We start from the raw sequence: 15,573 nt of genomic DNA on the forward strand, positions 1-15,573 counted from the left end.
ATTTACATGAAGATCCCTGAAGGATTTAAGATGCCTGATGCATATAATTCAAGCAATCGAGAAATGTGCTCAATTAAATTACAAAGATCATTGTATGGATTAAAACAATCAGGACGCATGTGGTACAATCGACTTAGTGAATATTTATTAAAAGAAGGATATAAAAATGATCCTATTTGCCCATGTGTTTTTATAAAAAGTTCAAGTCCTGAGTTTGTTATCATTGCTGTATATGTTGATGATTTGAATATTATTGGAACTCCTGAAAAACTTTCAGAAGCTGTGGAATATCTAAAGAAAGAGTTCGAAATGAAAGATTTAGGAAAAACAAAATTTTGTCTTGGTCTACAAATTGAGCATTTAAAATGTGGAATTTTCATTCATCAGTCAACTTATACTGAAAAGATTTTGAGACGATTTTATATGGATAAATCACACCCATTGAGTAGCCCAATGGTAGTTAGGTCACTTGATGTAGAAAAAGATCCTTTTCGACCTAGAGAAGAACATGAAGAGCTCCTTGGTCCAGAAGTACCATATCTTAGTGCAATGGGAGCATTGATGTATCTTGCTAATTGTACAAGACCTGATATAGCTTTCTCTGTCAATTTATTAGCAAGATTTAGTTCTGCTCCAACATATAGACATTGGAAAGGGATTAAGCACATACTCCGTTATCTCCAGGGTACTATTGATAAAGGATTATTCTATTCTAATAATTGTGGGTCACAACTTATTGGCTACGCAGATGCAGGATATTTATCTGATCCACATAAAGCCAGATCTCAAACTGGCTATTTGTTCACTTGCGGTGACACTGCTATATCCTGGCGATCAACAAAGCAAACTCTGGTGGCTACTTCCTCAAATCATGCTGAGATACTTGCAATTCACGAGGCAAGTCGAGAATGTGTTTGGTTAAGATCAATGACACAACATATTCGAGGAACATGTGGATTAACATCTAATAAAGAAGTACCAACAATTCTCTATGAAGATAATGCTGCTTGCATCGCTCAACTTAAAGGAGGGTACATTAAAGGAGACAGAACTAAACATATTTCACCAAAATTCTTCTTTACACACAATCTTCAAGAAAATGGTGATATCGATGTTCAACAAATTCGATCAAGCGATAATCTTGCAGACTTATTCACGAAGTCATTACCAACATCAACTTTTGAGAAGATGGTTCACAAGATTGGAATGCGTCGATTAAAGGATCTCCACGAATGCCAAAATGAGGGGGAGTAATTTCATACTGCACTCTTTTTTCCTTGACCGAGTTTTGTCCCACTGGGTTTTCTCTGCGAGGTTTTTAATGAGGCAGTTATTATGGACATCCAAGGGGGAGTGTTATAAATAGTATTAATTATGTGGATGTCCAAATCTTTTATTTATTACCATTAATGTAATCAACATTCCCTTTTTCTAAGTTTCCCTTTCTCTTAGTTTCTTAATATTTGACTCTTGTATGTGTATAAATAGGAACTATTGGAATAAATCACTCAGAAAATTCTCATCTCTTCTCTATTTTCTTTCTCTAAATTATAATATTACATAATACTAATATTTTATAACAAAAAAAATATTTTTAAATTTTTTCCTAATAATAATAATCATGGCAAAAAAAACTAGTCATAATAATACTCATCCATTAATTGCGCTTTTTCAAAAAAAAAAAAAAAGAAAAACTCATCCACTGCGCGAATCTTTTTCCAGTTGTAAATACTATTATGGCGCGAATCCTGCACGTGGTAACTTTGAAATTTACACGTGCGAACATTTTGGCGCCTTTTCTTCCCGCCCCCCAAACCACACTATCTCCCCAAAAAAACCCTCCATTTCTCACTAACTTCTTTTTCTCTTTGTCGCTGCATCTAGATTTGGATTTGATCCTCATCAAATCTTCAATGGAAACTCCCTCCCAACTCAGCACCGTCCCTACCTCCGACTACCACAAGGCCAGTCATTTTCTCGTCTTGCTCTTACGATTCGGCCGCCCGGCTCGCCCTCCTCTACTCGCTTCTCTCTGCAAGCTATTCCCCTCCTCGCCCGACCTCGTTCACTACCTCTGCTCGATCCCCAACTCGCCGATCTCTTTAACCGGAGATCTGTTCGTCATTCCTTCTCCCGTCGCTTCTAGGGCTTTCATCCAGTCCGCTGCGATCACAAACTTTGTTAACGCTCTTTTGCGGCAGCCGTCGCAGCCGTTTGTGACCAATTTTTGTGGTGCTGATTCAGTTGGATTGCGCTTAAAGAAGCGGAAATGGCTAGTTTCAGGCTGCGAATTCGTACCTTCAGCGAAAAGAAGATTGGTTTTAAATACCGAATATGGTAGTTACAAGAATTACATTGTTTATTTCTTTAATGTTTTTTATTTTCATTTTTTTAACATGTACTAACTTTAGCTGCTAATTTATCGATTTCAGCGAATGTAGCGAATCGATCCCCTTTACAACTCGAGTATGATTCCCCAAAGGTACAACTGATGCAATTTGATTTAAATGGGTTTATCTGCTAATTTATTTCTGCTTGGTTTTGTTGGATTTGATGTGCGTTGTGAAAGAGGAAAATATAAATTACTTTCTTTTTTAACGAGCTCTTGATTTTGTTTGAGACAAGATCTACTGTGATTTTCACTCTGATTCCTGAATCTACATGGATTTTGTACATACCCTTGAAATCCAAATTATTTTCTTAATAACTACTGAAGCAAATGTGTTGCGCAGGTATCTTTTCAATTTCAGGTGACTGACTATGTAAGCCGAGGCATAAATACGATAACACTTAGTATGTTAAAAATGGTAAATGGGTTTAGTTTTACAAACCATTCGTCTTGCATATGGGATGCAAGACAAAGAAGTTGTCAACTGACGGAGATGAGACATTTAGAGGGTGAAACTGATACGAATGTATCTATTAAAAGTAAGGGTGATGAAGAATCAATGTCATTTAAACCTAACCTAGAGCTAGTTTTGTCGACAAGCATTTTAGATAATCTAACGGTAAGTGGTGGAACTGTTGAAGATGGTGATATTAGAACAAATTGTGTGGTCACATTGTGCCCGGATGATAGTGAAGGGATAGATATGTCACTTATGAAGAATGGAAACGCTAATGAGAGTTTCACAGCTTTAGATATTGAAATCAATGAGAAGGAAAGAACTGTGGGAGGTCTGGAGGAAGCGAGATCAGTGGCTTCTGGGAGTATTTTTGGAGAAGAAGAAAATGTATGTCTACCATTTAAATCTATACATTTGAATGCACCAAGTGGAAGTGGCGGAATGAAAGAGTTAGATTTCGAAGATATTATGCCATCCTTTGAGAAAGAGCAGATATATGTTGAAAGCTGTGATCCTAAGGCCCTTTCTCAGAAGCTATCAAAGCATGAGGAGGCTATTGAGGGGATATCCCCAAGACAGAACCAGCTTTGCAAATCTGGAGTGCGTGGCAAGGCTATTGATGCCCAGAAAGAGAAGCACCAAACTAAAGGAGATTGCAAAGTAATTGACAAGAGGCGGAAAATAGGGCAGGATATTGAAAAAAAGAGAACCTCTAACGTCGTTTCCCCTAAGGTATGCTTCACCTGATCAAATGTTAGTCTTATAAAGAAGTTCTTGCCTTAATAATGTTTATATCATACTGTATGAGATTTCTCTTCTTTATTTAACACAAGAAAAACTGTATGATGGTGTTTATATTGTAGGACCAAATAGAAGAAAAGATACTTCCAAACTTTGAAACTTATGTTGCAGAGGAGGAAGAAGGCTCAGGTAGAAAAGTTTTGTAGATGAATTGCACTTTCTACAACTTTAGAAACGTGTTTGTTGGAGTAAAATTTATTTAATCATCCAAACTTGCAGGTGGTTATGGAACTGTTTACCGGGCAAGAAGTAAGAAAGATGGAACTACTGTTGCCATTAAGTGTAAGTGAGACAGAATTCTCATTTCTTCATTTTAGTATATTGTATAAATTTCACTGTGACATGCAAAGATGTCAAATTCCAGTCCCTTGTATTCAGATCATGTAATTTAGGAATTCAGAATTTCTCAAATATTTAGAGTGAAAAACTAGTATATAGAAATGAGCGCCAATCTGAAAATTGAGCCTTGAATGTTAATTGTATTGGTTTCATTTTGAGGCACTTCTTGATATCACCTTTTCCTTTTTGTTTTATTTTTATTACAGGTCCTCATGTTAATGCTCATAAGCATCATGTTGACAATGAGCTTAGGATGCTGGAGCGATTTGGGTAGTAGTACTAACATTAAGAACTTTTGCATTGTGCTTTGAACGATTGCTTTGAATACTGACTAGCCAATGTTTTTGTGTAATACACAGGGGTAAAAGCTTTGTCATTAAATATGAAGGTTCGGTCAAGAATGGAGATTCTGATTGCTTTGTCTTAGAGCATGTTGAACATGATAGGCCTGAGGTAATTCTTCTACATCTAAGTTGATTTCTCTCTCTCTCTCTCTCTCTCTCTCTCTCTCTCTCTCTCTCTCTCTCTCATATTACCTATTCAATTTGCTTTCAGGTGTTGAAGAGTGAGATAAGCGTTTGTCAGCTTCAGTGGTATGGCTATTGTATGTTCAGAGCACTATCAAGTCTTCATAAACAGGTAAAAAGTGGTTATCAGTCTGTAGCTGTTTATAATCCATGAGGATCAGAGTATTCTTACAAAACAAAAAGTTCTAACGCTCTATTTTTCTGGGTTGGCAGGGTGTAATCCACAGGGATGTCAAACCTGGAAACTTCCTCTTCTCTCGTAAGGCCAGTAAAGGTTACCTGATCGATTTCAACCTGGCAATGGTAAGCTGCGCTTGCCCTGCTATTCCGCCATGTCTATTATCTAATTTAAGCCTACTGATTCATTATAAAGCCTGCATAATACACGCAATGATATGTTATCTCATTAAACTCATTTTTCCCATCTTTGGCAGGACTTACATCAGAAATATGGAAACACTGGTGAGTCTTCATCTCTACTCTGAGATCTAAATGAAATTAGCATTAGTGTAATCTTGATACTTGTTCTTAATCTATTTATTCATTTTCTCGGTCATGTTGTTGCATGAAAATGTGATCCACTAACCAAAAAAGACGATAAATTATATGTTTCACAGGCAAATCAAAGGTAGGATGTAGTGCTCGCAATGATCAAGTCAAACTTCCTAACACAAGTTCTACTCAAACCAAAGATAGGAAGTTACCAAATACTAAATCTTCAGAAACAGCTCGCCTCAAGACAACAAATGATTTCAAGTCAACTTTAGATATGAAGAACATTAGAAGAAAGGCTTTGATTCAAACCAAAACTCGTAATAATGATTTGGGTGGCTGGAATGTTAGCAAAAGTCAAGGTGCAGATGGCTCTGGCATTACTTCAGCTGACAGATTGAGGGAACCTTTGCCATGCCAAGGTAGGAAGGAGCTCATCAACCTGGCTCAGGAAGCAAGGCAAAATCTAAATCATGAGTCATCAGCTGTATTATCTCCCATGAGAAAAAGAATCGCTGCTTCTCCTCAAAATGTGGATAAAACACTTGTTTATCTTACTCCAATGCCCCTGGTTTCAACAGGACCTGGTGCTGGGAGTTCTCAATTGATGAACAGAGGTATGTCTTCTACTGTAATTTTTGACAATATGGATTCCCCCAGTAAGAAAGCTTACTTGAATCATTTTTTTACCTTTTCAACTTTAGGGAATCGGAAATTCAAGAAAGAAGGTCATTGTGTTGGAACCAAAGGCTTCCGGGCTCCCGAGGTAAAAAAGAAAAAATCTTTTAATCTTTATATATCTTAGAAGCAAACCTATGAAGATAACATAAACTACTTTAGAAATGGAATACCATCTCTTAGAGCTTCTCTCAAGTGACTTCTTTATTATAGTGAAATGATGGGTCAAGATTTTCAAGAACTGAATTTTATATCTTGTTGCCCCAAGATAATTCTCATTCAACTCAAATTTCATGTTGGGGTTAGAAACAGTTATAATGTCTCATTTCAAGGGTTCTGTTTCTTGCAGGTTTTATTGAGATCTCCCTATCAATGCCCTAAGATCGATATATGGTCAGCTGGGGTCACCTTACTCTACCTCATGGTTGGAAGAACACCATTTTTTGGAGATCCGGAACAGTATGTGTATACTAGCTTTTTATCCAAATCGTTTCTATAAACTGTATATATTTTTTTTAATCTAATTGTACTTATTTATCATATCACTATCTTGGTCAGAAACATGAAGGACATAGCAAAGTTAAGAGGCAGTGAAGAAATATGGGAAGTCGCCAAGCTACATAACCGTGAATCTTCATTTCCAGAGGTATATTCCCTATTCCCTATTCACTGTCATCATCATTTTAATTACTTATTTTAGTAGTTAGAAGATTGAAACTTTTAAGTGTTTTTGTTTCAGGACTTGTATAAATTGGAGTCGTTGCCATCCGTAAAGCTTGAGGATTGGTGTGAAATGAGTTCAAAGAGACCAAGTTTCTTGAAGGAAATTCCAAAATCACTTTATGATTTGGTGGACAAATGCTTGACAGTTAACCCTAGACTCAGAATAACTGCAGAAGAAGCTCTTAAACATGAATTTTTTGATCCATGTCATGAAGCCTTGAGAAAGTTGAGGTCGCAAAGACAAGACTCTGAAAACAGTTCCTCTTTGCGTGGTAAAAGCATTCTCAAACCCATTAAGATTTCTCAAGTAAAAGCCTGAAAATGTTACAAAACATACTCTTTTTTTTTTTGCGTGGTAAGTTAAAAGGTAACCACATTTTGTTTTGTTTAAGGTCATAGCAATTTCCATAATGCTTTTGGTCAAATTGTAAAGTCATTGGGTTGTATTGTATATATATATAACAACTCAAGATCATATGTTATGTTTTATTTATAATTCGTAGTATATAACATAAGGTAGGTGGTTTTACACTATATCCCTTTTAAAGGATGTACCATGTACTTGTTTTAGCATTTAGAAAAAAAAATTAGTCTAATTTTTTTTTTATATTCATGTACGTTATAATTATTTAAGATATTTTACAAAATTTTGAAAAATTCGAAATAATTTACAATAAAGAAAACAATATTCGAACATTCTATTTTACACAACTATAAAATAAAAGGGTAAATAGTGTTATAATTACTTAAAGTTTTAAATTTGTAAGCAATATAAATTGAATATTTATTTTTAGCAGTATAAGTACCTAATGTTTGTAAAAATATAATTTTTTTTTTCAGTTTTGTCAGTACAGACTCCGTTTTAAATTTATTAACGAATATATTTTTTTCAGTTTTGAATATGTTTATTTTGAATATATTTTTTACCTAATGTTTGTAAAAAATATAATTTTTTTCAGTAACTGATACTACATATTTTTATCTAGACCCAATGATCAAGAATCTAGACTTTATATGTGGCCTGTTTAAAAAATAACAGGGTTTGTACGAACGAAATTAGAAAAAAAATTATAGTTTTACAAACATTGGGTACTTATGTCGCTAAAAATAAACATTGAGATTATGCCACTTACAAACTTAAAACTTTGGGTACTTATGCCGCTATTTATCCAAAATAAAATAATCATGTGTGCAACACACTGTTTGAACACCATTTTCAGTGTGTTAAATTTTTTTTTTCGAATTTCTTAAAATTTTATAGGATATCTTAAATAACTATAATTTACATAATTATGAGAAAAAATTTGAGGAAAAAATAATTTTGGATACTAAAACAGATAGAGATGTATCGATATATCCCTTTTAAAAAGAACATTACAGAATTTCCCTATAACATATTCAATACTACGATGGCATTATCTTAATATTTATTTCAAACTCAAATTTGACATGTTTCTAAGACTTGCAGTTTTTTCAAGGAAAAAAAAGTACTGATAAAACTAAATTAGACTTTTTAGCTATTACATAAAATATTTTTCGGTAAAGAAGATATATCTCCTAACCAATTTTTTTGTGGGTAAACACTCACTTTACAATATTATGAATCAAAAAATTATAAGTTTTTACAATCTTAGAAAAAATACAATTAATAAAATATGAGAAAAGTCTTACGATAGTTAACATAGTTATAAATCTCTTATATAACACAAACACTATTAAGAGTATTGATAACCACACTAGAGTCGCTTTTCATAATTACAACAAGCTACGACCTTGGTACAAAGGGGTTAGCGAAATATAAGCTCTTAGTCATTACCTAACCACCTCACCAAAGTGGTTACGATTAACAATCGCTAAACACATATCTTCCATCCACACAATTCCATCCACACAAGAGCATTGCAGCCCAATTTGATCCAGTTGAGATGGGGAGGAAACCACTTCTTCACCAAGTCAAGAGAAGAGTAAGGGATGTGTATCAAGAATTGCGGTTAGGGAATAGCTAGAATTGTTCAGAAACAAACAACTAGACGGTGTATCTCCATTTATATCAAATTTTATTGACGGGGTTTTGGAAAATTATGGAGTAATTAGAGATAACTATACAATGTATTTTGTATTCACTCACTCAATTTTTCCGGTGCTATGTGAATGAGAAAGTGTATAATTGCATGATGATAAAAATGTCTCAAATTGTGTAATTCATTATATCCAAATTTAATTCCACTGTTATTTTTCCAATACATTTTAAAGTTTGTTTGTAAATTACTATATAATTACTAGGGTAGTATAGTAATTACATAGTTAATTAGAATATATTTTAAAAACACAATAATTTATATACATATATATTTTATAAATTTCAATCACACGTAATATTTATTTAATTACCCAAACTTTATTATAGTAATGATTTAGATTGAATTTAAAATGTATAAAAAATTAATATAAAGATTATTAAATTTTTTATCATCATGCACTAAAACGATGTTTATCATTCTACTAAAATTGTGGAAAAATATTTTATTGGAATGATATTTCAATAACCAACAAATGAATGAAATGAAAATTATTTTCTTTTCATTTTATAATATTTTATCCCTCTAACCAAATACTATTAAATTTTAAAAAGTGTAATTGAAAATTTAGATTACCTTTACTTTTAATTAGACACACTTAATTACATATTTGCTAAAATAAATTTGTTTTAGTTACACTACTACAATGTTGGCCTTTAGAGGCTGTTTTTTCACCTCCATTTATAAAAAAGGAAGCTAAAGGGTGTGAAAATACCCCCTTTGTTCGAAATTGACATTTAGAGACGAATTTTTGATAAAAATCATAGGTATAAAATTGCATTATACCATTTAGAGACGGTTGGGAAATAATTTATTATTTTTTTATGCTAAGCCCTATGGCGTCGGTTCCTATAATGGGAAATAATTTATTATTTTTTTTATGCTAAGCCCTATGGCGTCGGTTCCTTTATAGGAACCGGCGACATAGGGTACACGTGTGAGCAAACCGTGTACCCTATGCCGTCGGTTCCTATAAAGGAACCGACGCCATAGGATTATATAAGAAAACCCTATGCGTCTGATCATTTCCTCATCTTCCTCACTCGAACCAAACAGCAGCCTAGCCAAACCAGAGAGCTCGAAACCCTCTCGCCGACCACTGCCTTCCCACCCTTTTCTCCCCCATTTCTCAACCATTTGAGCCTATTTTTTTTAAAAAATCTTCCATTTTTGATACTTAATCATATACACCTAAAAAGTTTTTATTTTTTACCCTCTTTGAGTGTCATCCGAATCCAAATAGAAAAGTTTGGGTTTAAAATCCGGCCACCATTTTTTCTTGAGAAATCCTTGAATCTCAACCTCCTTTAAGGTATAAATATAGTTTCTATTCATTTTTATAATGTACATTGTTTTATTTTTGGTTTTTGTAATTTATTTTTTGGGTTTTTTCAGTTTATTAGTAATATTGTTGTGTTGTATGTGTATAGTGTCTGAATTTTTTATGGAATTGCTCGTCGAATTTCGTTTATTAGGTAAAAAACCTCAATATATAGTATATATATGTATTTGTATTTTTTATTGAATATGTGTATATAATGTGTGTATATATTATGTGTATATAGTGTGTATATTTTTTTATGTAAATACAATTTGTAATTGTATTGTATATATTTTTTGTAATATATATATTTATTGTGAATATTGAGAATGACATTGGAGGTGTTTAATTAGTTTAGGAATAAAAATTTTAAAATTGAATTAGTGTGGGATATAATTTTTTTTTGAGATAATAGTGTCAGATATAATTGATTATATATATATGTATAATTTAGTAACTAAGTAACTTGTTACTATTTTTTATAACTAGTTATAAGTAATGAAATAATTAATTTTGCAATTTCGTTGTATTTCTTTATATTGTAGGTTCGGCATAATTTTGTGTGTAGCGTATTTGAGCTTGCATTTATAGGTATATACTTTAAATAACTTTTTCTTATTATATAATTAATTATCAATGCATGTTAGTTGAGTTTGAATATCTTAAATATTCATCCGTAGTGAAATAGGTTCTGCGACTACATGTACTGCGGTCGGATAGGTGGATAAATTTTGTATTGTTTATCTGTTTTGTTTGTTATTTTAGGCACTTTTAAAATTTTTGGGAACGTCCAATTACAACTGTTATGCTGCCGAAATTTTGGTAGAATTAGGATAAATCTTATGAAAAAAATATTAATATTTACATAACCCAAATAACTAGTTAATTATAACATAGTAATAAGAAGTTAGGTCACATAAAAAATAATTATATACACATTTATGTAAACTTTTCTATTTTACCAACATTCTAATCAACTAAACAACCTAATAACATGAACTAAACTAAAGCGAGAATTTGAGTAATTTATAAATTAATATGAATAAATTGTGAGAAACTTAGTTAGTTACATTGTATAATTAGTAACTAGCTATAATTACTTACTAAATACTGATTTTTTTGGATAGGATTTTTGTTATGGATAAATCATGGATGCGTGAGGAGAGAGACACACTGCGATTTTAAGTAGGGTTCGATGCATTTTTAGAGTTTGCCTTAAAGAATTCTAAAAATCACGATCGTATTCATTGTCCGTGTGTAGATTGTTGTAATGTATCTAAAGAGAATATTACAATGATTAAGGACCATGTGTATTTACTTTTAATTAGACACACTCTAATTAATTAATAGATCAGACGATTTTAACAGCATAAAAGACTTCTAATTCCATCTAGTATTTTAAAGTATCCATTCTCAGCATTGCTATTAGACACCAGTAGTGCCTAGCACCTTCTCGACATGTCGCGTTGCGATTAGCTAGCAATACTCCCCTAAAACTATTATATTAAATTATATGGACCCGATACTTACTTAGACCAATAACAATATTAACATATAAGAAGGTGCTTACTATTGGTCCCTTTAGCAATTTTCCCCATTCCCATCTACCTACCAACTTACTAGTTACTAGAACATTCTTAAGGGAGGATCGTGACTTGTGTCACGTTGCTTACTTGGCAAGATCTTATTGGACATGGGACGTAACACCGTGCGTCTCTTCCAATACCACCACACTTTTATTTTAATTTTTTTAAAAATAATTATAGATCTCTTGCTTGGTGGCAAAGAGATGCGACCAATAGCAAAAGTCACAAGATTTAGTTTCAGCTGATGTCATCAAGCTGAGTCAACCACCCAAAATTAATTGTTTTCTCTTTAAACATAAAATTATCTCGATGTTTCCGAACACTTCTCCTCTTTTCCACTCCCAAAATGCCCCTCCTCTTTGTGTCTCTTATATATGAGTAGTTAATAACAAGTGAAGGGTATTATAGTAATTACAAACAACCAGAAATTTCCACGAACCTATTGGATAAGATATAGATAATTCTCTATATATAAATAGTTGAGATCATTATATAAATTCAACAAGAAAAAAGAAAAAGAATTATCGACTTTCCCTGTCTGCAATTTGTTGTGAAAATTCTCTTCTGTATATTTCTTTGATTGATAAAATCTATGGACGCTTTCGCTTCTTTCTTTGATTCCCAGACCGGTTCGAGAAACCGGTGGAGTTACGACTCGCTCAAGAATCTGGGTCATATCTCTCCTCATGTCCAATCTCATCTCAAACGGGTAAGTAAATCATAAGATTTAGGAATGAAGGAAATTTTTAATGTTTTTCTTAATCGAATTGGATTGAATTCATATTTTTGTTGAATGAATTTGGGTAATCAGAGTATAATTGCTGAATTTAGGTTTTCTGTTGATATAAAAATGTGGAAAGAGGGGAAATTGTTGATTGTAATTTGTGTGTGATAATTGTTGTTTGATTATGGGGTTTTGCGATTGGGGAAGTTATGGGGTCTCGGTGAGTCTTTTTCATGTTTATACTATCCTTGATTGTAGGGGTTTTCTTCCTTCTTTTGGTAGAAAAGAAATGGGACAATTCTTTGTTGCGAGTCAGATTTGATTATTTTTGTTGCTATTTTTTTTTTGATTGTATGCTTTGTGTCTATCTCTTATTCTGTTTTAGAATTTTGATGGATTTATTCATTGTAGTTTGGGTTTTTTTTTTCTTTTGGCTTTTGGGTGCCTCTAGGATTTGATTTCATAATTTTGGGAGTGCTGTAAATGGTTGTAGCATATATGTAATTGCCTTCTTGGTTTTGACATCTTATTTTTATAGGTTTATCTCACATTATGTTGCACTCTGGTGGCTGCTGCTGTTGGGTCTTACCTTCATATTCTTTGGAACATCGGTGGCCTGCTTACAACTCTTGCCAGCATAGGATGTATGTTCTGGCTGCTCTCTATTCATCCTTTTGAAGAGGTGTGGTTTTTGGTCTTTTGAAGTCTTGCTACTTTCATTTCTTATCAATCTTTTTGCTGATTTTTTTTGTTTCTATTGAGCAGCAAAAGAGGGTTGCAATTTTGATGGCGTCTTCTGTTTTCCAAGGAGCTTCCATTGGTCCTTTGATTGATTTAGCCATCCAGATTGACCAAAGGTATCTGTTTGTTGACATATTATCTTTTAAATCACTTTGGCCTGCTTTATAGTATGTTTAACTATATACCTTTTACGGGGTTTTTAAATTGGCTATAAATTTTCAGTGTTGTTTCGGTTGGCTTTTCTTCATTGTTCATTTCTTATAGAAATTTGGTCATTTGATTCTTATACATTAGATGCAGTTGAGGTAGCTAGCATTTGTGTTTTTGAAATTTGTTTCTGTATAATTTGGGTGTGGAGATTATTAGTTTACTCAACTGCATTCTTTATGTATCATTGAAATTCATAAAATTCAATTGGGTTGGCATATACCATATGTGGCATGTATATTATTTTCCAGTTCTAACATGTTAGAGCCTTGAGCCTAGATGATGCTGATTTTTCAATTTCTTTTGTTTCAGCATTCTTGTCAGCGCATTCGTTGGAACTGCATTGGCGTTTGCTTGTTTCTCAGGAGCAGCTGTGTTGGCAAAACGTAGAGAGTACCTTTACCTCGGTGGCCTTCTCTCTTCTGGTGTGTCCATGCTTCTCTGGTTGCACTTCGCATCTTCCATTTTCGGGGGATCTGCAGCCATCTTCAAGTTCGAGGTAATTGGATTATTTGTAACTAATAGATTCTGTGATCACATTAGCCATGCTTTTGCAGTTGTTTGATATACTTCTCATGGCCCTGCAGCTGTATTTTGGGCTTTTGGTGTTTGTGGGCTACATGGTAGTGGACACTCAAGACATCATCGAGAAGGCGCACATGGGTGATATGGACTATGTCAAGCATGCCTTGACCCTCTTCACAGACTTCGTTGCTGTCTTTGTTCGAATTCTTATCATCATGGTAAGTTGTCACAAGTCTGGTTGTGTAGCTAATTTAGTTAACCGAACAAATTATTCATCTACTTTTTTTACTATATATTAGCTACTAACTGTTTGAATTTCTATCTGCAGTTGAAGAATACATCCGATAAGAATGAGAAGAAGAAGAAGAGAAGAGATTAGATTAGATTCAAAATTTACTCTCATGTTTGTGTAAGCACAGCCTTAATGGATCTTATCGTGGATAAAACATGTGTATAACTTTTTTTTGTTGTTGTTTTTTTAGCTCTTCTTTAATCTGAGAACATAAACTGCAGAAACAAGAAAAATAGTTTAAACACGTGGACCTTATACTATTTTTGTTTTGTTTTGCTAATGTTTGTGGATATATAAATTTGACGTATTGACAATTTGACATGTTTCTTGGTTCAAGCTTTAGTTTTTAGTTATAATGAAATTATGAATGATGGCATGATGCTGAGCAAGCTGTTTATGAAATAGAGAGGTTGGCACAAAAAGTCCTAACAAAATTTACCCCATGAAAAATTATGAAGTACAACCCGGGTGATCTCCTCCATATTGAATCATGGCAACTTTGTATCAATAATTGGTAGTTTTCTGGTTATTGATTTTGAATTATGAAAACGAATTGTTGTGCCATATTTTTTAACATTTGCAAAGAAATAATAAATATCGTACTAAGATTGAAAATTCTACTCAATGTTAGCCTTTATTCTTTTATTGAAATTAATGAGTTCAACCTTATTACAAAATTGATCCCAATCAGTATCATAGAATCGTGAACATAATGTTGAAGTCATCTCATTTGGTGGCTGTGGCGCTAGTAAAGCAATTGAAGTAAAAAAAAATGATGATTATTTTATGGTAGAATTGATACTTGTGAGAGTAGACAGATTTCTTAATCTGCCTTCTTCTTATCCGGTTTGCGAGCTTGAAATGGAGTCTGTTCTTCAATTGTATATTCTCAAGGAAGTTGATTATGGAAGTAACAAACTGGTTTGGCTACTATAATTGGCCTTTGAATCTTCATGATTGGTTGGACAAGTGTTCCAATTTCAAGCTTGAGAAAGGTATCATGGCCTCTATTTCTGCTCTTGTTATTGCTGCTGTTGTGTATACCATTTTTGTTTGAAGATAAGGTGGGGAGGTTTTCGAGTTGACTTGGGCAAAAACAGAGCCAACTCGCTGTGTATGCCATTTGGTGTAATAGAAATCATTGTGTGTTAGAGGTAGTTTGTGGTTCTCTTAGGTCTCTTAGTAGCCAGATTAAACATATTTTGAAGGCTAGAATTTTATTTTCAATTTGTCTAAACTTTCTAAAAGAGAAAAAGATGTAATAGAGTTGATAAACAATCTTTGAGTTGTTAGGTGTGTATTTTTCTGTAGTAGTTGTAATAAAATTTCTTCTTTTGCTTAAATAAATAATTTTTTAAAATAATAAATCATTAAGAATTTTCATTTATTATTGCTGTTATATTTCATATTTTTGGTGTTTTAATTTGTTTTTGTTATAATTTCTCAATGATTTTTAAACTCTCCAAACTACCCCTTCAGTTTCAGCGTAGTCTACTTCCACTCCATCTCCACCGGTCAGCTGGCCCTAAGGATAGGCGGGTTAGGCGTGCACCTCGTGCCCCTGAACGCTCAAGGCCCTCGGAGAAATGTTAAAGGGCACCAGTGGTGCAGCCTCCTATGTGTCAGGATTGTTATTAGTCCAACTAAGTATCGGGTCGCACATAATTTAATATAATAGTTTTTAAGAAGTATC

General features: G+C 33.3%; 2 protein-coding genes across 4 annotated transcripts in view; both read left to right on the top strand.

Annotated features, from left to right (window-relative positions):
* The first annotated feature begins 1,844 nt into the window (after nucleotides 1-1,844).
* Nucleotides 1,845-6,884, top strand: LOC115717424 (uncharacterized). Its single transcript, XM_030646410.2, has 15 exons — nucleotides 1,845-2,337; nucleotides 2,433-2,482; nucleotides 2,733-3,578; nucleotides 3,710-3,776; nucleotides 3,867-3,929; nucleotides 4,193-4,256; nucleotides 4,346-4,439; nucleotides 4,542-4,625; nucleotides 4,727-4,816; nucleotides 4,948-4,975; nucleotides 5,131-5,622; nucleotides 5,710-5,771; nucleotides 6,033-6,142; nucleotides 6,242-6,329; nucleotides 6,423-6,884. The coding sequence occupies exons 1-15, from the start codon at nucleotides 1,914-1,916 to the stop codon at nucleotides 6,723-6,725; spliced, it is 2,865 nt and encodes a 954-aa protein (XP_030502270.2). The 5' UTR covers nucleotides 1,845-1,913; the 3' UTR covers nucleotides 6,726-6,884.
* Nucleotides 6,885-11,758: 4,874 nt separating this feature from the next.
* LOC115716778 (bax inhibitor 1) overlaps nucleotides 11,759-15,573 on the top strand; it is a 45,608-nt gene continuing 41,793 nt past the window's right edge. The window contains exons 1-6 of one of the 3 annotated variants that reach the window (XM_030645677.2): nucleotides 11,759-12,100; nucleotides 12,654-12,797; nucleotides 12,881-12,972; nucleotides 13,376-13,562; nucleotides 13,651-13,806; nucleotides 13,917-14,194. In XM_030645677.2, the coding sequence (XP_030501537.1) occupies nucleotides 11,984-12,100; nucleotides 12,654-12,797; nucleotides 12,881-12,972; nucleotides 13,376-13,562; nucleotides 13,651-13,806; nucleotides 13,917-13,967 (747 nt within the window). In that variant the 5' untranslated portion in view covers nucleotides 11,759-11,983 and the 3' untranslated portion in view covers nucleotides 13,968-14,194. Of the gene's footprint in view, nucleotides 12,101-12,653; nucleotides 12,798-12,880; nucleotides 12,973-13,375; nucleotides 13,563-13,650; nucleotides 14,195-15,573 lie in introns of those variants that run through there. The other 2 variants (XM_061115901.1, XM_061115900.1) reach the window with 2 other exon arrangements.

Source organism: Cannabis sativa, chromosome 5 (assembly GCF_029168945.1).
Source record: "Cannabis sativa cultivar Pink pepper isolate KNU-18-1 chromosome 5, ASM2916894v1, whole genome shotgun sequence".
Taxonomy (NCBI): domain Eukaryota; kingdom Viridiplantae; phylum Streptophyta; class Magnoliopsida; order Rosales; family Cannabaceae; genus Cannabis; species Cannabis sativa.